Source organism: Acomys russatus, chromosome 1 (genome assembly GCF_903995435.1).
Source record: "Acomys russatus chromosome 1, mAcoRus1.1, whole genome shotgun sequence".
Lineage (NCBI taxonomy): Eukaryota > Metazoa > Chordata > Mammalia > Rodentia > Muridae > Acomys > Acomys russatus.
The window spans coordinates 43,565,488-43,591,466 of NC_067137.1; the positions used below are offsets into that span (position 1 = coordinate 43,565,488).

The following is a 25,979-nucleotide window of genomic DNA, read 5'->3' on the forward strand; positions in this document are numbered from 1 at the left end:
TACAGAAATATGGCCATATAAATGAAAATAAAAAAGACAGCCTGGAAGCAGGACATGACATAGTGATTGGTGTTTTCACCAATGACTGGCGACAGGGGTGAAGGATTTTTCCAAAGTTGCCCTCACTGTCTCAGCTTGAGGACTGTATGTCAGTGATTCCATTTGTAGGAATAGGGATCTTGACCCACAGGCATACCTAGTTTCAAATGTCAAGAAGCATCCAGGATTATATTATTTATATAGATACTCCTCCACATTTGATAGTTTTCATGTGGGACACACTATGTGATCGAATACACATGAGCTACCTAACACTGCAGCCTAGCTGCACAGTACACTGCAACATCTGTGGGCTCCTTTGTGACCTAGAGGCAGCCTGGAGCTGACAAGGTCCTGAATCATGAAAAAGTGTCACAATATGTATCACTAGCCTTGGGAAAGGTCAAACGTAACCTTTGAAGTGTGGTTTAAATTGGAGGCACATTACTTTTGCACCATGGAATTGGGGACTGTGTGTAAGCCTGATAAAGCTATACTTTATATAAATTATGCATTGGCATAAATGACAAAAGGACAACAAAGAAGAAAACCCACTTCCTGGAAAGATGCTTTGAATTCCTATTGGAGAAGAAAGTTTAGAGCTCTTCTGACTTTGCTGCTTACTGGTCTATATTATCCACAATAGATATTTGCCAACTCCAAGAGGAACTCCATGGCAACTCATCTCCTTTATAGTGTCTACACCTCGCTTGGTAACTCAGTTCCCTCACACTTAGTCCTCACATGGAAGAGTGGCCATGGTCATTAGATTCCACACTGTCAGCCCTCACAAGTGCTTGGCCACTTAAAAGGCTGTGCCACTGCCCAGCAACTCTCATTTGACCTTCCGGGTTGCCTTTCCCTTCTATGGACTATTATCTCACAGTCCTTAGCTTTTCAAACTCTAAAATTTCATCCTCCGTTTCCCTCACAGCCAAGTTCCTTTCTTACTGACCCAGGAACAAAAGCAGCAGTGAGAGGCTACAGATGGCATCACTGCTCACATCCCTTCTTCTGGTTCTGCACTGTGTTTGGGGCTCCAGCTCTTATGGGAATCCCTACCAGGCTGTCAGATCCCAGGTAAGGATGGAGCCGTACTTCTTAGGTTCATGTACTGCCTGAACCTGAAGCAGGGCCTTACGATTGAAATGTTAAGGAGCAGTGATAAGTCACTTTGATGTGTTCCTTAGAGTGCCAATATTCTCCGGAGGTGCTTTGTATCTGTCTGTCTGCAGTAGTTGGGGGAAATGTGTACTCATTTTGCTCAGGTATTGGCCAGTTATACAGCCTTATTTGGCTCATGAGAAGTGGGTTTAAAAGGCTCCTGAATAAATTTAATAAAAGCCCGTAGCTCTTCCGTGACTAAGATACCTCACACCACATTGGTGAAATTTGTTTCTTTTAGCTAGAGCAGGGATTAAAAGACTTATCTATGAACCCCTCTTCTGCTGATCTGCAGGCTATATCTCACCTATAGCATTGCTTGCATAGAAGCCTAAGTCTGAGATAGCCCCACTCCCCTTACTAGGGGTCCCACATGAAGCTTGAGCTGCCTGTCTGCTACATCTGTGTAGGGGGGCTAGGTCCAGTCTATATTCATCATTCTTGGGGCTTCAGTCTCTGCAAGCCCCTTTGGGACCTGGTTAGTTGGGTCTGTTGGTTTTACGGAGCTCCTGTCACCTTCAGGCACTTCTATCTATCTCCCCCTCCACTTTCCCACAAGACTCCCTATACAATGTTTGGCTAGTAAGGGGAACAGGGGCTGCCTCTGACATGGACTCAGTTGCCTGCTTTTTGATCACTCCTCCCTGGTGGGGCTGCCTCACCAGATGACAAGGGAAGAGGACATACTCAGTCCTGATATGACTTGATAAGCTGAGGTGGATGGGTAGGGAGGGCTCCCCTTTACTGAGGAATAGGGGAGGGGAGAGGAGGAGGAGGAAAGGAGGGTGGGACTTGGAGGAAAAGAGGAATGGGGGCTATAATTGGGATGTAAAGTGAATAAAATTTTTTTTTTAAAAAGCCTAAGTCTGTTCCTCTTCCTGACCTGGGTCATTGATGAAGGTCTCTCTGTTCAGGTCTGTGCCGTCAGGCAGTTGGTTTTGTATTTTGTGTCAGCATTTTATTCTGTACTGAATTATTTAAACACACCTTTGAATATTCCCAAAGGACCTACCACTTTCTCTGATCTGATTTGCAATTAAACTTTTTAAAAAGGCAATCAAAAGTTATTGTGGAGTTGCTAGCACCTCTGTGTAGCACCGACGGGACTGTTAATGGAAAACAGTATGGCAGGTCCTCAAAAACTAAAAATAGAATGGCTGTGAGACCCAGAAACTCCACTTCTGGGTTTTTAATCCAAAAGAATTGAACACAAAGATTCAGGCATTTGTACAATAGATGTGTGTACACCCAGCATCGTGGGAGCATTGCTTACAGTAGTCAAAACGAGGAAGGACCCCCCCCCCCACATTCAGCACACATGTGCACATGCACATGCATACAGGTGCATATAAATGTGTATACAGACACATGGAAACATGTAAAACAGACTATTTGGCTTTAGGAAAAAAAAATCAGATGCAAACTACCACATAGATGAACCTCAATGGTATTGTACAAAGTGAAATAAGCCAGTTAAGAAGGGGTGCACACTGTGCAATCCAACTTATAAGATGTCCCTAGAATGGTGGACTTCATTGGCCCAGGAAGTAGATAGTAGCTTTGGAGGACTGTGAGGAGGGTGTGATGGGGAGATACTTGTAACCAGAAAGATCTCTGTTTGGGATAAAAAGGATTCTGGCTTTGAGTGGGTGATGGCTGTACACACTGCCACACTGCAAGCTTTGCTATGAGTTTTTATCTCAATTGACATAAACCTTACCGTTCTCAGCCATCTGCTCCAGGCTTTCTTCTCTACCACTGAGGGATACAATCCACAGCCAAGGCCATGTGGCTCATGGTCAAGATTACTTCAAGTAGCATTGACACAGTCAACCATGTCCTTGCTCCTGGGCTTGTTTCCAATACAATGGTCCTGGCACCACACTCTCCCGACTCTTCCACTCTCCCTGCAGTGTTGTTTTTAGAGCCCTTAGCTGGTCTCCTAACTCTTGAGGTAGCCCCCAGCATGGCTGCCATGTCATGCCAGTTCAGTGTGCTACTAGGTGTGCGGTCGGATTCAAGTTTAGAATTTTAAATGCCTCCTGCAGCCGATGCTCTGTGTTCTAGGATCCATCTGGACTTTGTTACCGGCCTTAAGAAATGTTCACTAGATTTGCTCTTGTCATCAATCTTCTGTCAATTTCAAAAGTAAATTTCCAGTCATTTCCCAAGCCTGCTTCTCATGAGCCTCTGGCTCTGTAACAGCTGCTTATAACCCAGCATCTCACCCAGCATTGGGTCTGACAGACCATTCCTACCATCTGTACATGGCTGATGGCCCAGAAAACAACCTCCTACGTCTGAGTCCCTACAGTGCCTCCTGAGAGGCCTGTGTTATCTCCTCTCACTATAGCAGCCTGAATAAATGCTCTCATCCAGGGTCAGACCTATCCACATCCTCCATTTCCCAATGACAACAACAATCCTGTTTGTGGACCATGAAACACCTGCTGGTCTGTTACCAGTGCTTGGACCTCATATCTTGCCAGTGACCTTTCCCCTGGTCCTTCCCTCCACCCAGGATTTCTGTCCAGGCAGTGCTCCCAAATGTTGTCACCTTGCCTGGATGTGTGAAGAGGTAGCCAACCTCATCAGGCTTCTGGGGCATTCCTCCACAGCAGTTTTCATGAAATACTGTGCCGCACATTTCTTTGATTGTTTTATCATTGTCCCTTGTCCTGGATTAAAAGTTTCTTTCGTCAAAGAGAGGGAAAAGGTTCCCTTTACCCCTTGCTGCACAATCTATTAGAACGTGCAGGTTTTATGTAACAGCGATAAGACTCAAGATGCATATGTTCTGTTGGGAACGTGATGAGCATTTGCTGTGAGCTTAAGTACTTGTGTGTAAAAGCAAGCTTTGGCTTTGAGTACATGAAGGACAGGGACTCTGCTGCACCTTTTTGGGTGTCCTTGGGATAGCACAGCAGGTAAAGGCCACTGTAGTGGGCTATATAAACAGATTTGTGTTGGTACAAATTTGAGTGGATTTAAACAAGCAGAGAGTCCTCCTCAGGGGGCTTCTGTCCCTGTGTTATATGTGATACACACACACACACATACATATATACACATATATGTATATATAACATAAGGATAGCCTCTTTTCTGCCACCTGAGTTTTTACCACAGGTTGAAATCAGATGAAACAAGGCACACCAGAAACTTTTCAAACTATCACTTGTCATACTTTGGGTTAAAGACCATCTTTTTAGTATATTAAACAGGGGATATAGGATAGTCAATTTGACACCAGCTAGAGTAATTTTGGAAGCCATATTGGAGAAAATAGCCCTATCAAATTGACCTGTGGGCAAGCCTGGGAAGGCATTTTCTTTAATGATTTATGTGGGAGGGTCCAGCCCACTGTGGGTGGTGTCACCCATTGGCTGGCGGTGCTGGGTTCTATAAGGAAGTAGGCTGAACAAACTATGATGAATAAGTCATGATGAGCAAGCCAGTAGGCAGCACTCCTTCATGACGTCAGCTTCAGTTCTTGCCCCCAGGTTCCTGGCCTGCTTGAGTTCCTATCATGATTTCCCACAGTGGTGAAGTGTTACCTGGAAATATAAGATGAAATAAATCTTTCCCAAGTTGCTTTTGATCATGATTTTTAAAAATCACAACAATAGAAACCCTAACTAAGACAGAGGCTATGGGCTATGGAAGACACTTCAGGATGAGGTCAGTCCTGTGGTTTAGCAACACCATCCCTGTGGAGCTGTGACTGAGCACATCACTGTGGGAGGCTCCCCCACCCTCCCCTGACATCAGCCAGCATCTTCCTGTGTAACAACCACAAGAGTTGGGAGTATCCAGCTTGAGAGCCTCTCATATGCACACTGAGCCATGAACCCAGCCTAGGGTTGCACTGCACTTACTTGAAAGTGGCCTAAGAAATAGAATTTATTTGTGTTTATGCCAGGACCATGTTCCAGCACATTCTGTTCCTTCTAAGAAAACTTCTCAGAAGTAATCCACTTTTGTCTGGCATCTTGTGTGGGCACACTATGTAGGTGGGTGAGAGAGAAAATGCTTGGAGGTGTTCACAGGGCATTCCTAGGGCTTCTTCCCTGTCTGTCAGTATTCTCAGGACAGATACATGGAATTCATCTCCAGCAGAGGCTGATGAACTTGAAAGAACTTTCCCACATGGCAGACCTGCTGCAGGGACCTCTAGTCTGAATACACATGCCCACAGTTCAGGTGTTTTCTGAGAACCATTGTCCCGTGCCTGGGCAGGGCATCTATGATGGAGGGTTCACTAAGTCTGTGCTGCCATCCTGTTGCCAGCAGCAGTGGGGACTGAGACTCAGCTTTGTACTGCCTCCAGGAGCAGCCTGAGACTCCTATTAACCTAGAGACCCCTACTTTGATAAAGACAGTGATTAGGAAGCAGAGTTAAAATTTACCTAAAGACAGTTTAAACATAGATCTAAAAAAAAAAAAAAGTATTTGTATCTCACTAGCATTGATGTTTTGCCTGCGTGTATGTCTGTATGAGGATGTCAGATTTCCTGGATCTGGAGTTATAGACAGTTGTGAGCTGCCACATGGGTGCTGGGAATTGACCTGGGTCCTCTAGAAGAGCAGCCAGTGCTCTGAACTGCTGAGCCATCTCTCCAGACCCTTAAATATAGATGTTAGGCCTGCGGATGGCAGGAAGAGAGGTTCTATGGAAGAAAGGTGTTTCTGAGAGCACTGGCCAGGGTTAAGTGTCTCCAGAGTGGCCATGGGTAAGGACCTACTCTTTTCATGTAAAGGAGATCTCAGGCTGACTCCTGCTGTTCACGGCCTAGGATTGCTGGGTTACAGCTGATGATGTAAAACCCTGCAGGGAAGTTAAGACTCTTTTTACTACAAACAAGGTGTAGTCTTGTTTTTGAGATTGGAAAAAAAAAAGTCCAGGAAAGCCATGAGGCCATGCTTGTAGGTTGTACAGGCTCAGGCCTTAAGTTGGTTGCATTGCTATTTTAATGTTCTCTATGTAAAAGGAAGAACGTTCTTCTCCGTGTCAACAACCTCTACGGCAAATTCAGTTAATTGTGCTGCAATTCTCGATTCTTAGCTGGAGAGAGATGGAGGCTTCAATCACACTGCAGGGGGAGGAACTTTTTGCTTTTTATGTGTCCGTGGTTTTTTAGGGTCAAAGATGAAGATCAAAGCTCGCCTCCACCATGCCAGCCAGCAGCTGGAGGCCTGCCTGAGCTCTGCCTGCTCAGCGCCCTCAGGCCTCATTTCCAAACCTCTTTCGGTGGAGCTGGAATTGCCACGTTAAATTTATTTTCTCAGAGCCAGCGGTGATCTCTGCTCATCCTTACATCACAAGGGGCTGGGATGGACAGGGTGAGGTACTTAGCTGATGTCCCCATGAAACCCAAGAGGGGAAGAGAAGGAAGTTTTTAAAATGCTTGTCAGAGTAGAAGGAAATGATCAAAGATAGTAAGTTGAAACAAGAGTTCGCTGAGCATGAATCATGCATGTGTGAGCCTTCAGCAGGCCATGAGACACAGCGCACGCTGAGCCAGGGCAGGGCAGAGCTCAGGATGGTGCGCAGCCAGCGGTGGATGCTGTCAAGCTAATCTCCATTCTGTTTATGGGCTGTTTCCTTTGTCCACTGTTAAGGCACCTCTGTCCTCAGCACTCAAAAGCCCATGAGAGGGCTTCTTTTCCAGCCTTCCTTTGTTGGACTGCCTATCTTCTAGTTGCTAATCCTAAAGCCCCAATACTTTGGGGGTTTCTGAATTTGTATTGAACGACACATAACTTAAGCTTTGCCTTGCTTAAAATGGGAATATTGAGCCATATTACAGAGTAAGGATGCATACATGTGTGTGTGCGCTTGCCCCCCCCAACACACACATTGTGCAGTGAACGTAAAATTCTAATTTCCTCCCTTTTAATGCACTTTCTTCATCATGTCTGTCATTTCTGGCAATGTATAGCTAGAATGCAGATGATACAGGGGGGAAACACCTTTCTTACTCCTCCCACAGCTCCTTGATTCTCCTGTAAGTGGGAATGGAAGCCAGGGAGCAGGAGAAACACAAGTAGAAGTTTGGATGCATGCTGCTGGTAGGGGAAGTGGCTGTGGGAGGGTGACTTGGACAGATGTGGGACAACGTCCTTTAGGAAGATGGCTTTGAGATTAGAGTTACTACCTCCGCACTGAGCGGAGCTGTGCAAAGTCTTTATCTCTTAGAGAGACACTATCTGCAGGTGGACACCTCGTTCAAGGAAGAGAAACTCCTGTCCTTGAGCCAGCATTTCCTGGGCAGCTGCTGTCCTACGTGGCTTTTAGGTCACAACACTGCCCATGACAAGAGTCCAGGGATGAAACTCCTTGGGTGATGCTTTTGGCTTATGTTGGGGAAGGGGGTGTGCCTCACTTCTATGCTGTGGCATACAAGTTGTGAAAACTCAAGCTCCATAAAGATCCAACTCACCTGAACTTAGAAAGAAGCTTTTGCATAGCTCCTTCCTAAGAAATTACTGGTCTCCTCCCAGCCTTGTAGGAAAAGTTTATACCTTCTCATACATTTGGTTTGATTGACACAATCCCTAGTGTGGTCCAAGATAACTTGAAGACAGACTTTATGGATGTTGGGTATATGACTCCACACAGCTTTAATCTCCTGCTCTTGAATAGCTTCCTGCAAATGGCAGAATGATGCTGATTCTGAGTATGGCATTCAGTGACAGAAGGACCACTTAAGTCCCACTTAGGAAAGGGGCTCTTCCTCAAGCCCAGAGACTGAAGGGAGGAAGGTTATTTTAAGTTCATTTGTATATGTCAGACAGACGGCCTGACTCAATTCTTCTGGTGTTGGTTTCAGGACCTGGGATGGACGTATGTACATGTGCATGGCTCTGCTTCTTGGTAAGGGTTTGGGGTGATTCGTGGTTGCAAGAGCTAGGATCAGGCTTGGCGTCTTCACAAGAAGCAGCACAACAGGTGCTGTGGTTCTCCTCTGGGTGGAGGATGCTGAGCAGCTAGGTTTCATTTTCATCCTTCTCAAAACAACACAGCAGCTGGCTCGTGTTGACATAGATTTCTTGTATTTGCACTACTTAGTAGTCTTCTAACCTTTCCCAGTGGGAGTTGGCAACTTGCTAGGAGTGCAATCTTTACATAGGCAAGGAGTTGCATTCACTTTATTAAGATTCCGCAATGGGTTATTGTTGGTTCTCTTTAATTCTTTTTTTTAAACCGGTGCTTGAGAGATGGCTCAGTGGTTAGGAGTACCTGTTAATCCTGCAGAGAACCTAGGTTCATTTCCCAGGCTCACAACCTTTCCATAATTCTAGTTCCAGGGCATCTGACACCCTCTTCTGCCCTCCCTGGGGACCAAGCACACATGTGGTACACAGACATACATTCAGTTAAGACATTTGTGTACATGAAATAAATAAATCTAAGTTTTAAAAGTTTTATTTTACTGTCTCTGTGTGTGTTTCTGTTTGTCTGTCTATCTGTGTATCTGTTTGTCTGTGGGTATGTGCACATGAGCGAAGGTACCGAGGAGGCTAGAAAAGGGCATCAGATCACCTGGAGCTGAAGTCACACGTTGTGAGCCAAGAGCTGTGGGTTCTGGATATTGGACTTGAATCCTCTGGAAGAGTACATAGGACACACTCTTAATTGCTGAGTTGTCCTTCCAACACCAGTTTTTGCCTTTTACGTGACACTCAGGCAGATAGCCTTTCTCACCTGTGAATCTGTATTTCAGGTTTGCCCAGAATTGTGCGTCATTAAGTAACAGATGGTCTTTAACAAGCCACAGAACAGTCTTCCTGCCTATACCCTTGGATCAATCAACTTCAACACTATCCATACTTGTGGCAAGGATGATGCTCGGTGAGAAGAGGATGCTGTTCCTCTGCTGGGCACATAGGGACAGTTTCTGGGCTTGGGTTCAGCCGGAAGCGAGCTCTTTTGCCAATGGGATGTGGATGGATGCCACTTCTTTGATTCCTTATGATCTGCATGGAAGCTGCTGCCATCCTAGACAATGGAAAGCTACATCAAGGGTTAGGAAGAGAGGAACTGTAAGCAGCTATCCAATGAGAACATCTCTGTATCCCTTCCACTTGGGGCTATTTGTCCAAACACAGTGTTATTCTGCGTGAGCACCATCCCCAAGACTCTGGGAGTCTCTGAATTCCGTGCATGGCCCTGATAGGCCTCCTTTTAGGGATTAAGGTCAAAATGTGTTCAGGAGGTTTATAGCCTTAAGTTCTGCATGTCTGCTTCAGCACTGGACACTCAGGTGACACAACAAGGCTGGAACAGATGACCTACACTCACTTAAATGCAGGAGACAGTCCTGCATAACCTGGAAAAAAAATTAACCCTACCCAAGTTAGTTCTTTGAAAATTTAATTGTTTCATGTTGAGAATTAATAGATTTTATGTTCATTAACACATTTAATGATATGTTAATTTTGAACCAAGTAGTTTACAGTGATAGCTTAGCAACGTGGGACCCTATAATCACGCACACACACACACACACACACACACATACACACTCACACACACACACACACTCATACACACAGGCACACACATACACACACTCACACATACTAACTCTCTCTCTCTCACTCACACACAGACACACATACACAAACACACACATACAGACACACACCTGCCCAAACAAAGCAACTTGTCATTCTTCCCTAGTGTCTTCCTAGCATTCTACTAGACACCCTCCCATTCTATCTATCAATCGATCTATCTATCTATCATCTATCTATCTATGTATCTGTTTTTATATCTATTATCTATCTATCTATTATCTATCTATCTATCTATCTACTATCTTTATAGCTATTATCTATCTATCTATCTATTATCTATCTTTATAGCTATTATCTATCTATCTATCTATTATCTATCTATCTATTATCTATCTTTATAGCTATTATCTATCTATCTATTATCTATCTATCTATCTATCATCTTGCCAAATACATTCTCGACCACATGCTTAATATCACTATACCATTCAAACTTAGACTGGTTTGGGGTTTGTGCACAGTAAGGCAAACTATATCCTAAAATGAACTTTTAGGGGAGAGAAAGTCCTCTATTTACCATCTTATGCCTATGCATGACTGGCCATGCACATTATTAAAATCAGATGCATCTTGGGAAAGACTATGAGCAGAGAATAAAAGCTTATGTAACCTGTCAATCAAAACTGCTGCTTCTAGTGACCAACTCCTCCAGGGCCGATGGAAAGCAGCCCTGTGACGTAATCTAGAGGGCTTGCAGCCTTATTGCAGTATATTTCTTATACTTTCATTTTGCCTTTGAATAAACCCTCTTATTACTTTGGACTTTGTGTGTACTTTTTAATTCTTTGAACTAGACAAGACGAACTAGAAATACACAGTCCATAAAGTCATTACTGGTTACCTTTTTTTCATTCAAAAGATTCAATGTTTCAATCCCTGATAATGATGATGATGCTATGGCACTGTGTCATGTGATGGCAAGCCTGATAATGCAAACTATGGTCACGTTATACAGCTATCCTTAGGAAACAATAGGATAAATGAGGCTTTCCTTGGGAAAACTGATTTTTTTTTTTTTTTTTTTTTTTTTTTTTTTGGTTTTTTGAGACAGGGTTTCTCTGGGTAGCCTTGGCTGTTCTGGACTCACTTTGTAGACCAGGCTGGCCTCGAACTCACAGCGATCCGACTGCCTCTGCCTCCCAAGTGCTGGGATTAAAGGCGTGCGCCACCACACCCGGCTGGAAAACTATTTTTTTATGCCTGGTTTCAAAATTATTTTCTAAGGGCTCAGGAAAGAACATTTCTCCAAGTTTAATAAATAATGAATATCTAACAAGGTCAAAGTCTTCTTATGGACAAAGTTATAATGATCTATTTAACATAAATAAATTTCAAATTCAGTATTTCAGACAGCACAGTTAGCAGAGTGATAAACACTGCAACAGGAAGGGTCCTCACCAGAGGGACATTTTCATGAAAACTTCGTGAAGGCTTCACACAGTAGTGGCAGAAATCAGCAGCAGGGGCAAGGAACTAGTGAGAGAATTTTCTACAACTTGGAATTCTTGGACCGGAAAGTGGACATATGTGTGTGGAAAGGACAGATGGATGCAGGAGGAGGACCGGTCATGAGATAGGATGCAGATGTAGGACACCTAAGGCCCTGACTCCCTATCTCCTGCTAACTGCTATGGCTTCCATTAGCATCCAAGCTTTGGATTCCAGCAAGAGGCAGCCATTGATGTCCTGTGTATATTGTCCCTATCTCCAGATCTTTGCTCTCTTTTGCCCTCACCCCCTTGGCTGGGTACACCCTCTCTGTGGAGTTTGATACTATTCTCTGAGGTACACTGGTCACTAGCATCATTTTTTCCCTCAACAAATACCTATCCTCTCTCCAAACCTGAGTGTACCACATAAGTAGGGTCAGATGTCATCATCTCTGACTCTTCCTCATTGGCATGAGTAAAGCTGCCAGGGAAACCCTTTTGTAAATGGAAGATGATGCCATCATTTGGAAATCAATGGGAAGCGCACCTGCTGATAGACCTTCAAGTGCACAGTGTTAGTCAAATCTGCCTGGTCCACGGTGGTGCAGTGACATCTAGAAGATTCAGACATGAAGGAATACAGCGGGGGTCTAGTGAAGAGGTTCACAGAAGTAGAAAAGAGATGCAGAGCTGGCACAGGGCTGCACTTGATATTTTCTAGTCCCTCCACACTAAAAGACACTGACCAATTAAAAATAGTAGAGATAGCCACGTAAGTTCTGTTTGTCCTAAGTTTAAAGTCAGTGGGGAGGGGTCCAGAGGAATTCATTATTTTCTTAGTGACTGCACTTAAACAAGGCCACCATTCCCTGTATGTACAGCTCTCATACCTGCTCTGCCTTCTGGACACACTGATCCAGGGAAGTGAAGCCTTTGGTGGCTGTCTCAGTTTCCCCCCCTGTGGCCATGATAAAATACCCTGACAATAGCATCTTATGGGGAAAGGGTTTATTTCAGCTCACTGCTCACAGGTCATCATGAGGGGCGGGGAAGGCAATGTAGTAGGAGCTTGAAGCAGCTTGTGAGCTAACGCCAGATGGAGAAGCTCCTCCATTACACACTCCTAATGACATGGTGCCATGCCCAAAAGCATATGGTAGACCACCCTAGACCGAATGCTATGAAGACAAGATAATATAGTTCTATAACCAAGGTTAGTTGGTTAGGGGACAAGATCGTTTTAGATCAAGATAAAGAAGTTAAGCTACTAGAGTTGAGATAAGATAGATATTGAATCTCATTCGGAAATCTAGACCCAAAAAGACAGGAAAAACACTTACTTCAAAGGAGATGAATGCAGATGGCCAAGTCACTATGAATGTAACACATATAGTACTCAGTATTCTCATGAGTGTCACATGGTTCTCCCTGCAGTGTGTAGTTTGTTTTATACATGTGTAATAAAATAAAAGTATATATTAAAAACAAAGCAAAACAAAATAACAACCTGCTTTTGTGATGTTCACATCTAACATTTTGGTCATGGCTATGCAAAAGTCATTACCTTTCTCCTCCTGCCCTGGGATTCTGCTAGGAACTGTACATCCTCCCCAGAACAACCTGCACAGGAAGCTTGCTCTGTGTGCAGCCGCCCCCCTGCCGGGTCAGAAGGCTGAGCTAAAGAACAGCCACAAACCTACCTCAAAGGGAACCGTCTTCCCTCCTCACTGTGTATGCCAAGCCTCACATTTGCTCTGCATCCCAGTTTTAAATGATCAGTTTCTCATAAGAGAAATATTTTTCTTGGTGGTAAATATATGTTGTTTAAGTTTTCCGGTTGATACTCTTGTGAAAACGTAAGAGTTCAAAACCAATAAAACATCCATCCTTCATCCAGCCAGTCCTGTGGAATCTATTTGCCACTTCCAAATATAAAATAGTATCTTTTTTAAAGTCAAGTGTTCACTAAAGCTGTCTTCGCTGCCTCCCCATGCACTGTTCTTTTAATACTGCTGTCATACTGCCAAAGCTGTTGGGGAATTTATTTTTAAATTTAGAGATATGAATTTGGCTTTCCACTCACTTCCAGCATCATTTAAGTTTCTTCAGCTTTTAGAACGATGCTGTTCTGTCAAGAGATGTAGTTTTTCTGTTAGATGTCTTCACTGCAGGATTAGTCAGGGTTCTCTAGAGGGACAGCAGTAATGGAACAAGTGCATGTTACAAATGGGATTTATTAGCTTGGTTCACACGGGGCTGGGTTGGTCAGCAATGACAATCTGCATGCTGGAGAGGCTGAGAAGCCAGCAGATGCTCAGCCCATGAGTCTGGTGCCTCAACAGTCCTAATCTGGCCCTGAGGGACTGGAAGATTCTAGAGAGCCACTGGTCTTCAGTCCAGGTTGGAATATGAAGAATCTGGGGTTTGACGTTAGCAAAGGTTGGCAGCAACTGTACCACAATGATCTCTCTGAGTTTCCCTCAGGACTGTGGGCCCACATAGGTTTCGTTTGTTTTGTCCTTCTCTATGCTTCCATCTTAGCTGACTGGGGACAAGTGTCTCCTCCATGATTCAAACAGAAGTTCCTGGACTTAGCTGCTGATAAAATACTGACAAAAATCAGGCTTAATAAGAACATGTGTGTGTGTGTGTGTGTGTGTGTGTGTGTGTGTGTGTGTGTGTGTGTGCGCGTGCGCGCATGCGCGCGCCTGTGTAAGTACACATATGTCTGTTGAGCTACCAGCAGAGACCAGAATAGGGTTTTGGATCACTATAACTATACTTATAGGCGAGTGGGTACTGGGAACCGAATGCTGGTCCTTTGGAAGAACAGCAGGTGCTCTTAACTGCCAAGCCAACTCTCCAGCCCCCAAGAGTTTTCAAATATCATTGTCCTTTTTGAGGAGGGAAAAGGCTTCTACAGTAGGTGTAGGCACTTTATATTGGTCACTCTGTAAGAAGCTAGTCACAGGATGGAGCTCTTCTCCCACACTCAGTGGGTCAACCTAGTCTAAGTGGTGTCTGTGCCTTCCCACTCTCCAGGCTTGGACCAAAGTGCACATCTGCTCCTGACCTGCACACTCTGTCAGCAATACTTTACCCTGATAACCCCTATGTCATAGTCATCTTCCAGGCCATCTCAGCTCACAGTTCCTGCGCTCTGCTCAAGCCTAGTGAGTTCACGGTGCTATCCCTAAGGCCCCTCAGGTGGGGCCCAGGAGCACAGTGCTTTGTCCAGCCTTAGAAGCTTTGCCTGCTCCTTTCCAAGCTTCAAGTCTGGGTCAGGATGCACACATCCTGTGAGTTGATTCCGTCTGCTGTGCCCACAGGAACCATCCACATGCCTAAGTCTTATCTCCAATATATAGGAATGTGGAAAGTAGAAAAAGGTACGCATCTCCTCCCAATCTATCAGCCCTGTAGAAATGGCCTTCAGTGAAGATTACCTGACTCAGGAAACAATCACAAACATCATCAGAGGAGTTTAAAGAAAACACTGATAACTCAGTGAACTTATAGAGAATGAACTCGAGCAATACCTGAGTGATACCCAAGAAAACAACCAGAAGGCTGAATGAAATCAGAAAAGCAGCCTAGAAGCAGAAAACCGAATCCAATAAAAGAGACAGGAACATTGAAGGGACCTCAAGCTGAAATTGAAGATAGTACTGACAAATTCAATAAACCAATCAGAAACTCAGCGGGGGATCAAGCAGAAGACAGAATATCAGGCCTAAGAGGGACAGTAAAGGGATGAGGCCACACAAGGCAAAGGTATGAAACAATGCAGGAAAGGAACACACAAGAACTGTGAGACAGCATGAAAACAAAAAACAAACAAACAAACAAACAAACCCTTCCAATGACAGGCCTAGATGAAGGAGAAGAATCCCAGGGCAACGGCATAGACCAGATCTTCAACAAGAAAATAGGAGAAATCATGTCCAAGTTTAGGAAAGACACAGCCACATGGATACAAGAGGCACAAAGGGCAACCAACAGAAAAGACCATAAACAAACCTCTCCAAAGCATATCATAGTTAAAGTACTAAGTACACAGAACAAAGAAAGTATATTGAAAGCTGCAAGAGGATAAGAAGAAGCACGTGAAAGGGAAAATACATCAGGATAGCTTCTTTTTTGGGTTGGGGTGGGGGTCGGGGCACATGGTTTCTCTGTGTAGCCTTGGCATGTCCTGGATTCCCTTTGTAGACCAGGTTGGCCTCAAACTCATAGAAATCCACCTGCCTCTGCCTCTCAAATGCTGGGATTAAAGATGTGTGCCACCATGCCCGGTTATCTGATTTCTTAATAGAAACCCCAGAAGCCACAAGAGCCTATCGCAATGCACTCCAGGCCCAAAGGGGTCATGCCTCTTGGCTTAGGCTGTCATGACTAAACTGTGACAACTAAAACTCTCTGCCATAGTTGAAGGAGAAAGACACAACTTTCCATGCTATAAAACAGGCTTAAAAAAATCATGTTTACCAAAACAACATTGTGAAGAAAACTGGAACAGAGAGAGGAATAAGCAGAACCAAGATACCTAGAAAGAAAACTAAGTATAAACAATAAAACGGTATATCAGTGTGTCAGAACTCAAGGCTCATTGAAGGTTATTAGTCAGCTGAGTGGCATATTCAAAAAGGAGGTAAAACCAATATCAAAGGAGACTCTGAGTGACTTGCCAATATCTTCAAGAGTCTGTTCTTATTATCTGCAGTCCAGTGCAGTGGAAATACCAAAATGAACCTAGAGGTCACCAAAATTCAGATCACAAAAGCAGAGTAAAATCAAATGTAACTTTAAAATCTATCTCTTAAGTCAAATCTGATAGTGCAGGTCTATAGACTCAGCTATTAGAGGGGTTGAGGCAGGAATAAGGCAGCCCACTAAGGATGAAAGAGTTCAAGGCCAGCCTAGGAAAGTCAGTAAGGCTTGCCTCAAAACAAGAAGCAAAAAGAGAGCTGAAAAGATGCTCAGTTGTAGAGTGCTTTCCTAGCATGAGCAAAGCGCGGGGTTCCAGCCTGAGGGAGCATCTCCCACTGCTCTATAACATTCCCAGGGTTCAAAACTATTCGCTATGCATCCCATTCTTACTAAAATTTAGCCCTGATATGCAAGATGTCAGCTATTAAAGCCCACTACCAAATTAATGTCATATTTTTCACACCATAAGACACACTCCCCCCCAAAAGTGGCGGGGTGGGGGGGAAGTTAGGGTGTGTCTTATGGTCTGATTGCTGTTTTTCTTGTTTTACTGCTCTAAAAACTGGGTGCATCTTATGGTCAGGTGTGTCTTATAGTCCAAAAAAATACAGCATATTTATTTTTCTAAATCTAGTTTACATTCTTTGAAACCAGTTTTTTTTTCTTCTCGAGACCATAGTATTATGTCTCAACTGATCTTTTTCTAATAGAGATGGGGCTCTTTCCCCCCCTCTGTAACAGAGTTCAATTGTGTCAGCTAGCTTCTCTTTGTTAAAATCCAAGGTGCTGTTCTGGAGCCCCACAAGCCCACTCTGAGGGAAAGACACACAGATGGGTTGGGGTGGTACTTCATGACACACACACACTGAAATCCTTGTAACTTCACTTTTTGCCCTTTAGGGTCATTGGCATTCCTAGTCTTCCTCATGACTGTCGTGAATAAAATATCAAGAGCTACAGTTATCAAGAAAGACAACCAATGGGAATTATCTACTTGGAATAATCTTCTACCCATATTTGAATTGTAAATTAAATGAGGGTTGGTAACTTGGATTAAAATAATTTCCAAAATGAGATTCACCATTACTCACCCTTCATTAACAGACAGCTTTCTGTTCTTAGTATTCAAATGAGGCATAATATGCATGAATGTTCATGCTTATAAGATACTCACCCCTACCATTTCGGAGTCTACAGGATGCTTGGTGGAAGTACAAACAATAAGTGGGATGTGATTGGCACTAGGGATGCTGGCCTAGGCTTGGCTCATTGCCAGTTTCATGTGGATCCTCCTAAGCCCCAGGATCTTCGACCTGGGAGTGAGAGTTCAAGACTGATTTTACCTATGTGAGATGTGAGTCGCAAGGACCCTGTGGGGGTCCACAAATGGCCTCTACAGAGATCACAGCTGATTTTGGCTATTTCACAACAGAAATATAGAACTGTGACAATCTTAGCTGTATATCCCCAAATAAAACAAAGGAATTTCGGACCCAATCCCTGTTGTGGAGAACTAAGTAGGAGAAGATGCTGAGATCTTGGAGATATCTTGTTCTAAAAATGGTGACACCCTGGAGAAGCATGGTTTAAAATGTGCCTGAGAGCATTTCGGGGTGCAATTCTTGGAACCTGTGTCGTGTGCAGAAGGCAGTGGGCATCTGGTTGTTTTTTAAAATGTTCATCTTCTAGGAAGAGCTGTGCATTCACCCTAATGTAAAAATAAACTTTAGTGTTTAGTCTTCTGGAGAAATGCCATGACCTTCTCTGGTATCCAGTAAGGTCCATATTTAATATTGAGTGTTTTTATAAAAACAAAACAAAACTTTCCCCATTTCCTCAACTCTAGTCCAGAACATCTTCAAATATGTCCCAAAAGAGGATTTGGAGAGAGGAAATCTTATCATTCTGTCTTTTTATTTTCCTGAGTTCACAGAACTATTAACTCCTGTTGCTACAGACAGGAGCTTAAACCGGAAGTTTATGTAGAAACACGAGAACCAACCCCAACACAGACAAGGCTGTCAGGTCCTCCATGGATACTGTTGGTAGGATAGAATCAGAGGAGCACTCCACTCCCACTGGAGTCTGAGAGGAACCTAAAGTGTTCAGAGGGGTAAAACAGATGTTCTATATACTTGATGGCTAAACACTGTGATGGAAGGAGGTTGTAATTTCAACAAAAGAAGCACAAACTCTATTTGATATGTGAAAACTATTTCCTTCCTTCCAGATAACAGATAAGCATGGCTGGATGGCAGTCAAGGAGCTGTGACTGATGGCCAAAACCTTCACTGTGTCAAGGTCTGAAGGATGGCTAGCCTCGGCTGTGTGTTGCTCTGTTTCAGGTCTGAAGGATGGCGAGCCCCAGCCATGAGTCATTGCTCTGCTTCCCACAGGGCCCCTGTGCTTCCTTAGGCTCCTGTGCTCTGCAGTTTGATGGTCTATGTTCCTCCTTTTCGAGAAGCCTTAGAAAATGAGAACGTGATCACTGCTTTTCCAAACCACAGCCTGAATTTCTGAAAGGAAACTCAAGAAATTCCATTAAATTGCTTTTAATAGGAAAAATAGAAAAGTTCCCAGATTAGAAGTTATAAACAATATGAAAGACAAGGAAACCAAAGAATGTGCTGTATTTGATTAATTAGGAAAAAATAGAATTCACATCTAAATGATATTTAATTCAATTACATAATAAACACGTAAGCATTTAATATAAAACTAAATAATTAAAATACCTTCATCCCCCTATTCATTTATCCCCATATTCATTTCACCAAATGCTGGTCCCACCCATGACAAAAGGGAGCATTGCCAACCTGCTTGTGGGAAGCCCATTTCTCCTAAGAGAGAACAAATGGCAGCTTCTCGCTCTCCTATCTGGTATTCTGCAAAAATAAACTTTGGGTTTCACGAATGAGAGCAGTAGACTGTGGTGTTGCATCTCTGGCTGTTTGCGACAGGCTGAGGTGGGATGGTTTCAGAAGACCCTGAGTTCCTACCTCCACTGTGCCTGGTCAGGTTCGTACCCCAACTGTCAGATTCAACAGTCTGACCCATCTGTGAAACTAGTGATGTCTTTATTGGTATCACAACTGTAGGCTCATTATAAAACCACACAAAGTTGCAACATTGTGCAGGAAGGATTTGCTTCTTAAGAAAATAATGTAATTGCTTGCAGCACTCTCCAGATTTGTTTTAGCTGCTGCACATATATCTTCTTGCCATGCTCTGGCTGTCCATGAATACGGGGTCCAGGGAGGCCACCTTGGCAGCAATGAAGGAGTGGATGCAGTGGAGGACCGCCGTCAAGTCCTGGAACTCCAGCTCCTGAGGGGAAATGAGACAGGACTGTGGTCACTGGGGAGATGCGCTTTGGCAGCTTTTAGCAAGTTGAGTTTTTTGTGTGCTCCAAGACTTTTTCCTCCAGGTAAGTACAAATTCACATTGAAACAGGTAGTGTTAAAATGAAGGCCATGCAGCACAATGACCATGTGTTTATAAAGATGGGTACACTGTTGTTTGTATTGCTACTCAGCCTACGTAGGTTGTGTTTCCTTGGTCTCCTCATAGGGTGACATGCATGCTCCCTCTTTTTATCTGAGACAGGACTTCTCTGTGTAGCCTTGGCTGTCCTGGACTCACTTTGCAGACCAGGTTGGCCTTGAACTCACAAGGATCCGCCTGCCTCTGCCTCCAAGAATGCTGGGATTACAGGCATGTGCTACTGTGCGCCCGGCTGATAGGCATGCCCTTTGTTTGGCACTCCTCCTTAGTTTGTTCTAGATCTTAATCAGACCTAAAGATGAGAGGTATGTTTTGTCTTCACCACAAGCAGAAGTGCCAGGGCTAGTGGTGGCGCTGACATTAGCATCTCATGGCACCGGGGCTGGGTACTTGCTTGCCCTGGTTGCATGTGTGCACTCTTCCATGTGTGCCTCATAATGGGTACATTTGGAAGGACAGTCAGAGTACTGCTGTGTGAGCAGGACACCCAGAGATAGAGAGAGAGACCTTGGCTCTTCCTCATCCAGTTGTCATGTCAACAAAAGGAAGAAATGATGCTGAAGAACACGATCCTTTAGAAAAAGTTACACCTCACCAGTACAGATTATAGGAAAACATAGCTTAAATTCCTTGGTCCTTACTTCTCCACCTTAAAACTCTCAAACACTAATGTTTAAGAACAAAACCTATATAAGCTGTAGTAATCCTTTCACAAGAATCGTTTTATTATTGTTTATTTTTATTTCTTATTTTTTTTACATATCTTGTGAATTCACCACACTTGTAAGGATCAGAGTACAATTTTGTGAAGCGAATTCTCTTCTACTGTGGGTTTGGGGATCCAATTCAGGCCTCTAGTACTGTGGCTCTCCCTTGTTCCTAGGGTCACTGGCCACCGGTCCTCAGGAACAAGGGAGCAGAAGTGACAAACTGAGGGTTTGGATGGCACATAAAAACAACAGAATGACCACTGGGAGCCACTACAGCGAGACAGCTCAACAAAGTTTGTATGGTCCTTGGGGAGTGGATGGGGAGGGGGGTTTACAGGGTAGATGTACATAATTGATTAAATTATACCTAGGAATTCCAGGAATGCTTTATCTGCACTTGGCAGCATGGTCCTATCATATGGGTGGGAACATGGTACCTAATTATCCTATGGGCAGCAGGGAGAGGGGAGTGCTAGCAGGGAATTGTGCCAAATGTCATATTCTAGATAAGATCAGAAGCATCTATGCCTAAAGACACTCTCCAGGTGAGGTCAGGCAGAGAGCCGGCAGAGGCCCTTCTGGGAAGAGGGAGACTCCATCTAGTGCTGAGCTCAGAAAGGCTATCCAGACAGGGAGGACTGCAACCTCAAACAGCTGGGTCCTCCAATAGGCCTTCAGCCTCAGAGGCATTTCACTGGTCTCTGGGACTATTCTTTTTTCCTCCATACTTCCCCATACAGACAGAGTCCCTAGCCCTGACCAACAAAGACTGGCAATGAGCCCGCAAAACTAAACCTAAGTTGAGCCATCTTCAAATATCATGGTCCTTTTGGGAAGAGTGAGCTTAGTGTCTCGGAATACAAATCCACCACAACCTGCCACCCAACCCATAGGCAGGAGAGGTGATCGAAGTACATCACTGATGACTTTTTTCTTCTCTATGTTGTTTCAACATGGTGAAGTTTCAAAATATGGTGCAGAACAGCACGGTTCCTTTTGAGGTGACTGTTCATTCATTGACACCCCACTTATTCAATTTGAGCAAAATTCTATCATATTCTAAACTGCCGAGACAACACCACAGAGAAAGATTCATTATTTTTAGGACAGCCTGCTCAGGCTTGTCAGTCCCCAGTTGTGTTCCTTGAAGCTTGCCAGGAAGGACCTCTGGGATGGGATGTCAGCCCACTTGCCTACAGGAGGGATGGAAGCTGTCCCCAGGTGGCAGGTGCTGAAGTCCTCCAGAAGCCCTGTTGGTTTTACTAAGGCACTTTTCTTCCTAAGCGAAGGATTCCAGTCTGTCAATAACCTTCTACCTTCCTTTATAGAAGACTCCACCCAAATACCTCTTAGCCTCTTGTCTTTTCAGAAACTGCTCCTGTACTGGGGCTTGGGACCTAGGGCCAACCAGAGTACCATGGGAGGGTGATACAGGAAAGGGGGACAGGTGTTTTCACTTTGCAATGACAAAGAAGTTTGGCTGCTAGTTCGTGGAGAGTGAGCCAGCTGGAAAATGAATGCCATGAAGTCCTACCTGGCCAGAGATAGAAAAGACACGGGGATGGGGTTCCTTGCCCTTGAAAGCTGTCCTCCACTTCCTTATGCCTGTGGCCAAAGGGCTCTCTTTTCTTTCTGCCAATGCAAGATGCTCTTTTGTATGCAGGTGGAGCTTATACTTGATTATACCTGCATGGAAGAATGTGTTGCTTTGACTTTTGTGTGTGTGAGCAATGAACAAGATGTTGTAGATGCTTAGGGTTCTCTCCACATTGCTAAAGGGATCTCATAGTGAAGCTATCTGCTTGCTACACAGGCGCCTCCGTCCTGGTGGTTTGTAGAATTTGCGAGTTGAGTTACCTAGCTCCTTTGCCAGATGTCAACCTACGCAGGAGCCACTTGTTTTCTGCACACCCTGAGATGATAGCCAAGATAGTTTATTAGCTATGATTTTTCTCCAGAAGAGAGGAAGACCAAGCAGAATTCTCAAACAAACACAAGGTTCTTGCAAGCTTAACAAAACTCTACTTCAGTCTGTACGTTCCTGGCAGTAATCACCTTCTCAAGGGGACAAGTGGAAGAACAAAATCAAAAAGCCCTCATCACGTGCACTTCAGCAGCTGTGCCTTATGTATAAAGGCTGAAAATTGCTTTACAAATTCCTATGATTTACTCAATAACAGCGTGACACACTGGAAGAAGAAGAAGCCAGCTGGCCACTGGCATTGAGGCACACATCTCAAAACAGCCTTGGTATTTCCTGGCATGGTGATTTGAAGCCACATCAAAAAATATATATTTTAAAAGACTATCACAAGAGAGTCACTCCATGCAACATCTCAGCCAAGAGTGTTCCCATCCAGGAGTCAAGTGCAAGCTTCAGAAGCAGGAGTCAGTCCTGATCCAGATACAGAATCTGAACATTTTGCAGAGCATCCTCAGTTCGGCCAAGTCATGACCCTGCTGCTCCGCTTAGCTCCTAAGCAGATGCTGCCAGCAGGGCCACCCTGAACTGCACCTCTGCAAGTGTTATGAGGCAAAGCCATGTTTGGCTTCTGTTGGAACTGGACATTCACAGTGATTCCAGAGCCATCTCTGTGCCTGCCATTCCCTGATGGGCTCACAAACACATGTCCCAGGAGGTGGTGGGCTGCCAGCTGAGAAAGAGGACCTGTATCCTTGAGCAGGAAGTCACACAGTAGGGACACAGCAACCTCCTCCAAATTTGTCTCATGGGTCTGAGGTATATTTAATAAATACAATTCTTTTAAAAACAAATTTGAAGAAAAGCTGAGCAAGCCATATAATATGTGTAACTGTAGACTGTTGCTTCCCCTTTCCCATGTCAGCTGCACTGGCTTCTCTAAAAGTGATATGTGCTGTGTTTTCCAAACACATTTGACCTTTTGAGACTGAGGCCTCCTGATGCCCACTGGCCACAAATGTAATGGAGGCATGAGGAGCCCAGGTTAGGATGAAAATATTATGATTCTTGGTAGGGGTGCTATGTATACTGCTTTTAAAAAAAGGGTATTTCTACATTTAGTCAGAGCTTATTGTCAGTAAAGCCTCAGATCAGTGGAGAAAGCAAATGTGGAAATTAGCCATGCCAGTGACCCAGGGCCAGGCCAGGTTGGAATTGAGTTGATGGCTACTGTCTTTGACACAGAGCTGTAACACTGCAATTCAGACTCTGGTTCCTCCATTTACTGGCTGTGTAGTGAGGTAGTGGGGCACTGTTAACTGCCACCTCAATGTTTTTAACATTTGTTCCTTTCTCTTGTACCAACAGTCCTATGACGATTGTCTTTAAAGTACTAATGGCTTACCACATGGCTAGTCATTTTCTGAAAATTTACTCCATGAATCAGGTGTGGTTCTGATCAAATACAGAGAAGGGCTGAGGCGGGCAGCTGTGAGACTGTCTCTTGGAGGAAATTTCTCTGTCAGTGAAATTGTAACCCCACAGCAGCTCCCTTAGCATCCCCATGGGATTAATTAAGGTGGCCGAGAACAGGGAACAGGGGACAGTCGCTGCAGCAACATCAGTGTGAGATGGATCTTATTCTTTATCAACAGAGCTTTGTCAAATTAATAACATCTCCTTAGCCTCAAAATTACAATGTAAAGTAAGATAAAAGTCAAAGGCTGCCAGCTCCAGGTTTAAAATGAGGAAACGGAGTTCAAAGCAATCTTCCAAAGTGACAAGGCCAATTAGTTGCAGAAATGTCACTTGAAGTCAGGGATCCCGGAAGCCCCACAGGGCTTCCCAGCTTCCCCTGCTAGAGCTTTAGGAACTTGGTACAATAGTGTAGCTATGTTGAGAGCTACCCTGAGCAATCCTGCACCATCAGGATTCCTGAAATTCCCTAATGTGCAGAATTTCAGCTTTACCCAGCCTCCCAAGTCCTCAGCTGTCGTTGTCCAGGGCAAACCTTGACAGCTGGGTGGTACTGTTGAAGGGGCACCCAGGTAAGCCAGGTGCCATCATACTGGAGGGACATGGCCAGTAACCCCACAGTAAGTGTCAAGGAATGGAGGAGAAGGTAATTTTGATGGTACCTCCTATGTTTATCAATCCCCAAATAAAGCATTTTTGCATTTGGTCAGGGGAAGGGTGGGAGCCAAGGACCCAAAGCAAAAAGCAGTTTGTAGCTGTGGGTCTGTGCATGGGGATCATGAGGAACTGTGATAGAAAAGGGCTGAGCTGGGCAGGCAGAAGACTGTGTATCTTGGGGGAAATGTCCCTGTCAGTGAAACTGTAACCCCATAGCAGGAACAATGCTAAGTAGGATCTGAGAGATCCTTGAGGTCACAGCACAGAGCCACAAACACCACTCTAAGGACGGCCCTTCAGGAAGTGCCGGGAGCTGTGAATGGAGGCTGTGTAGGAGAAAGACAGAGTCATGTCTGTGGGGCAAGGGTACCTGTCCAGCATGAGACAGGATGGAAAGGCCTATGGGGAAGGACAAAGAGTCTGTGAAAATAGGTGAGGGCTTGAGTTAAAGTAAAAAGGAAAGGCAATGTCATCTTTGAAAGAGTGAAGGTATATGCAGGGCCAGGATTGGGCCTCTTGCTACAACCCAGATAAAAGACCTCCAAAAGTATCAGGACTGCATCTATGTGGGATGTGTTCTCCAGGAATGGTGAAACAATCAGCAGGGGGTGGGGGGGGGGAGAGAGAGAGAGAGAGAGAGAGAGAGAGAGAGAGAGAGAGAGAGAGAGAGAGAGAGAGAGAGAGGAAGAGGAGGAAGCACAAGAAGGGAAGATCAACTCAAAGTACTGTCTGGAGCTGGAGGGGACTAAAGGCGAGGATGAGAGTAAACTGCTCTCCTCAAAGCGGGAGGCTCTTCTCATTTTATTCGGAATTTACTTGCATCAGTTGGGGTAGACTATTTGTGGTTTTACTTTCTGAGTCTTTCGCTGCAACATGAAAATACTAGAAATTTCCAGAAGTCAGTAATATGTAAGTTTTAAGCTACCCACTACCTCGTGTAGCTTGATGGAGCCATACACTGTCCCCTCTGTTCTACCCATGATGGGAGACAACCTTTTGTCCAGTGTGTACAGGACTGGACTAGGCTGCCTGCTGCTAGTCATTTAGGAGCGATCTGTTATCAGATCAACTGCCTTGGCACCACAGTGACTGTTATTTTACTTAAGGATGACCCCCAAAGTAGAAGAGTATTGATAATGTCAATTCAGATATGACAATGAGAGGGTTTAGTGCTTCCCTCAAGCAAAAGAGTTAAGTTTATCATACACTTGTATAGGAATATTTTATGGCATACACGGGAGGAAGCAGAGACGCACGGGTCTCAGTGTTAAGTTGGTTACTTTTATATCATTGTGACAAAGCATCTGACAGAAGGCATGTAAAGGAGGAGATTTTGCTTTGGCTCAAGATTTCAGGGGATTGCAGGTCATCATGGTGGCTCCAGATGAGAGCTGCTCACGGTTGGGGGAAATGTATGAGCATGTGGCAGCATCTCTCTACACCTTGACAGATCAAGAAGCAGAGACCTCAGGCCAGAACCAGAAGCCGATATGCAACCTTCAGGCCCTACCTTCAGCAACTCAGGCCTGCTAGCTGGACCCCGGCACTAAACTTTCTAGAACTCTAAGATCAGCACCAGCAGCTGTGGATCAAGGGTTCAAACACATGTGCCGAACATTTCAGACGCAACTCAAAACAGGTACTGTCTTGGCTTCCAGTAACCCCCAGGTCGGGCATTTTTAAGAACAAGTTCTCTGGAAATGGAAACCTTGTCATCTTTTCTACCAAGTTTATGTTTGTCTTAGTCTACGGTCTATTGCTGTAAAGAGACATCATGACCAAGGT

At 44.4% G+C, this 25,979-nt stretch overlaps 1 protein-coding gene across 4 annotated transcripts in view; it reads right to left on the reverse strand.

Annotated features, from left to right (window-relative positions):
- Positions 1-18,788: 18,788 nt before the first annotated feature.
- The window catches only part of Sntg2 (syntrophin gamma 2), a 206,040-nt gene continuing 198,849 nt past the window's right edge, over positions 18,789-25,979 (reverse strand). For all 4 annotated transcript variants that reach the window (XM_051144464.1, XM_051144472.1, XM_051144490.1 and 1 more), the window contains one exon: positions 18,789-19,253. In XM_051144464.1, coding sequence (XP_051000421.1) covers positions 19,122-19,253 — 132 coding nt within the window. In that variant the 3' untranslated portion in view covers positions 18,789-19,121. The remainder of the gene's footprint in view (positions 19,254-25,979) is intronic.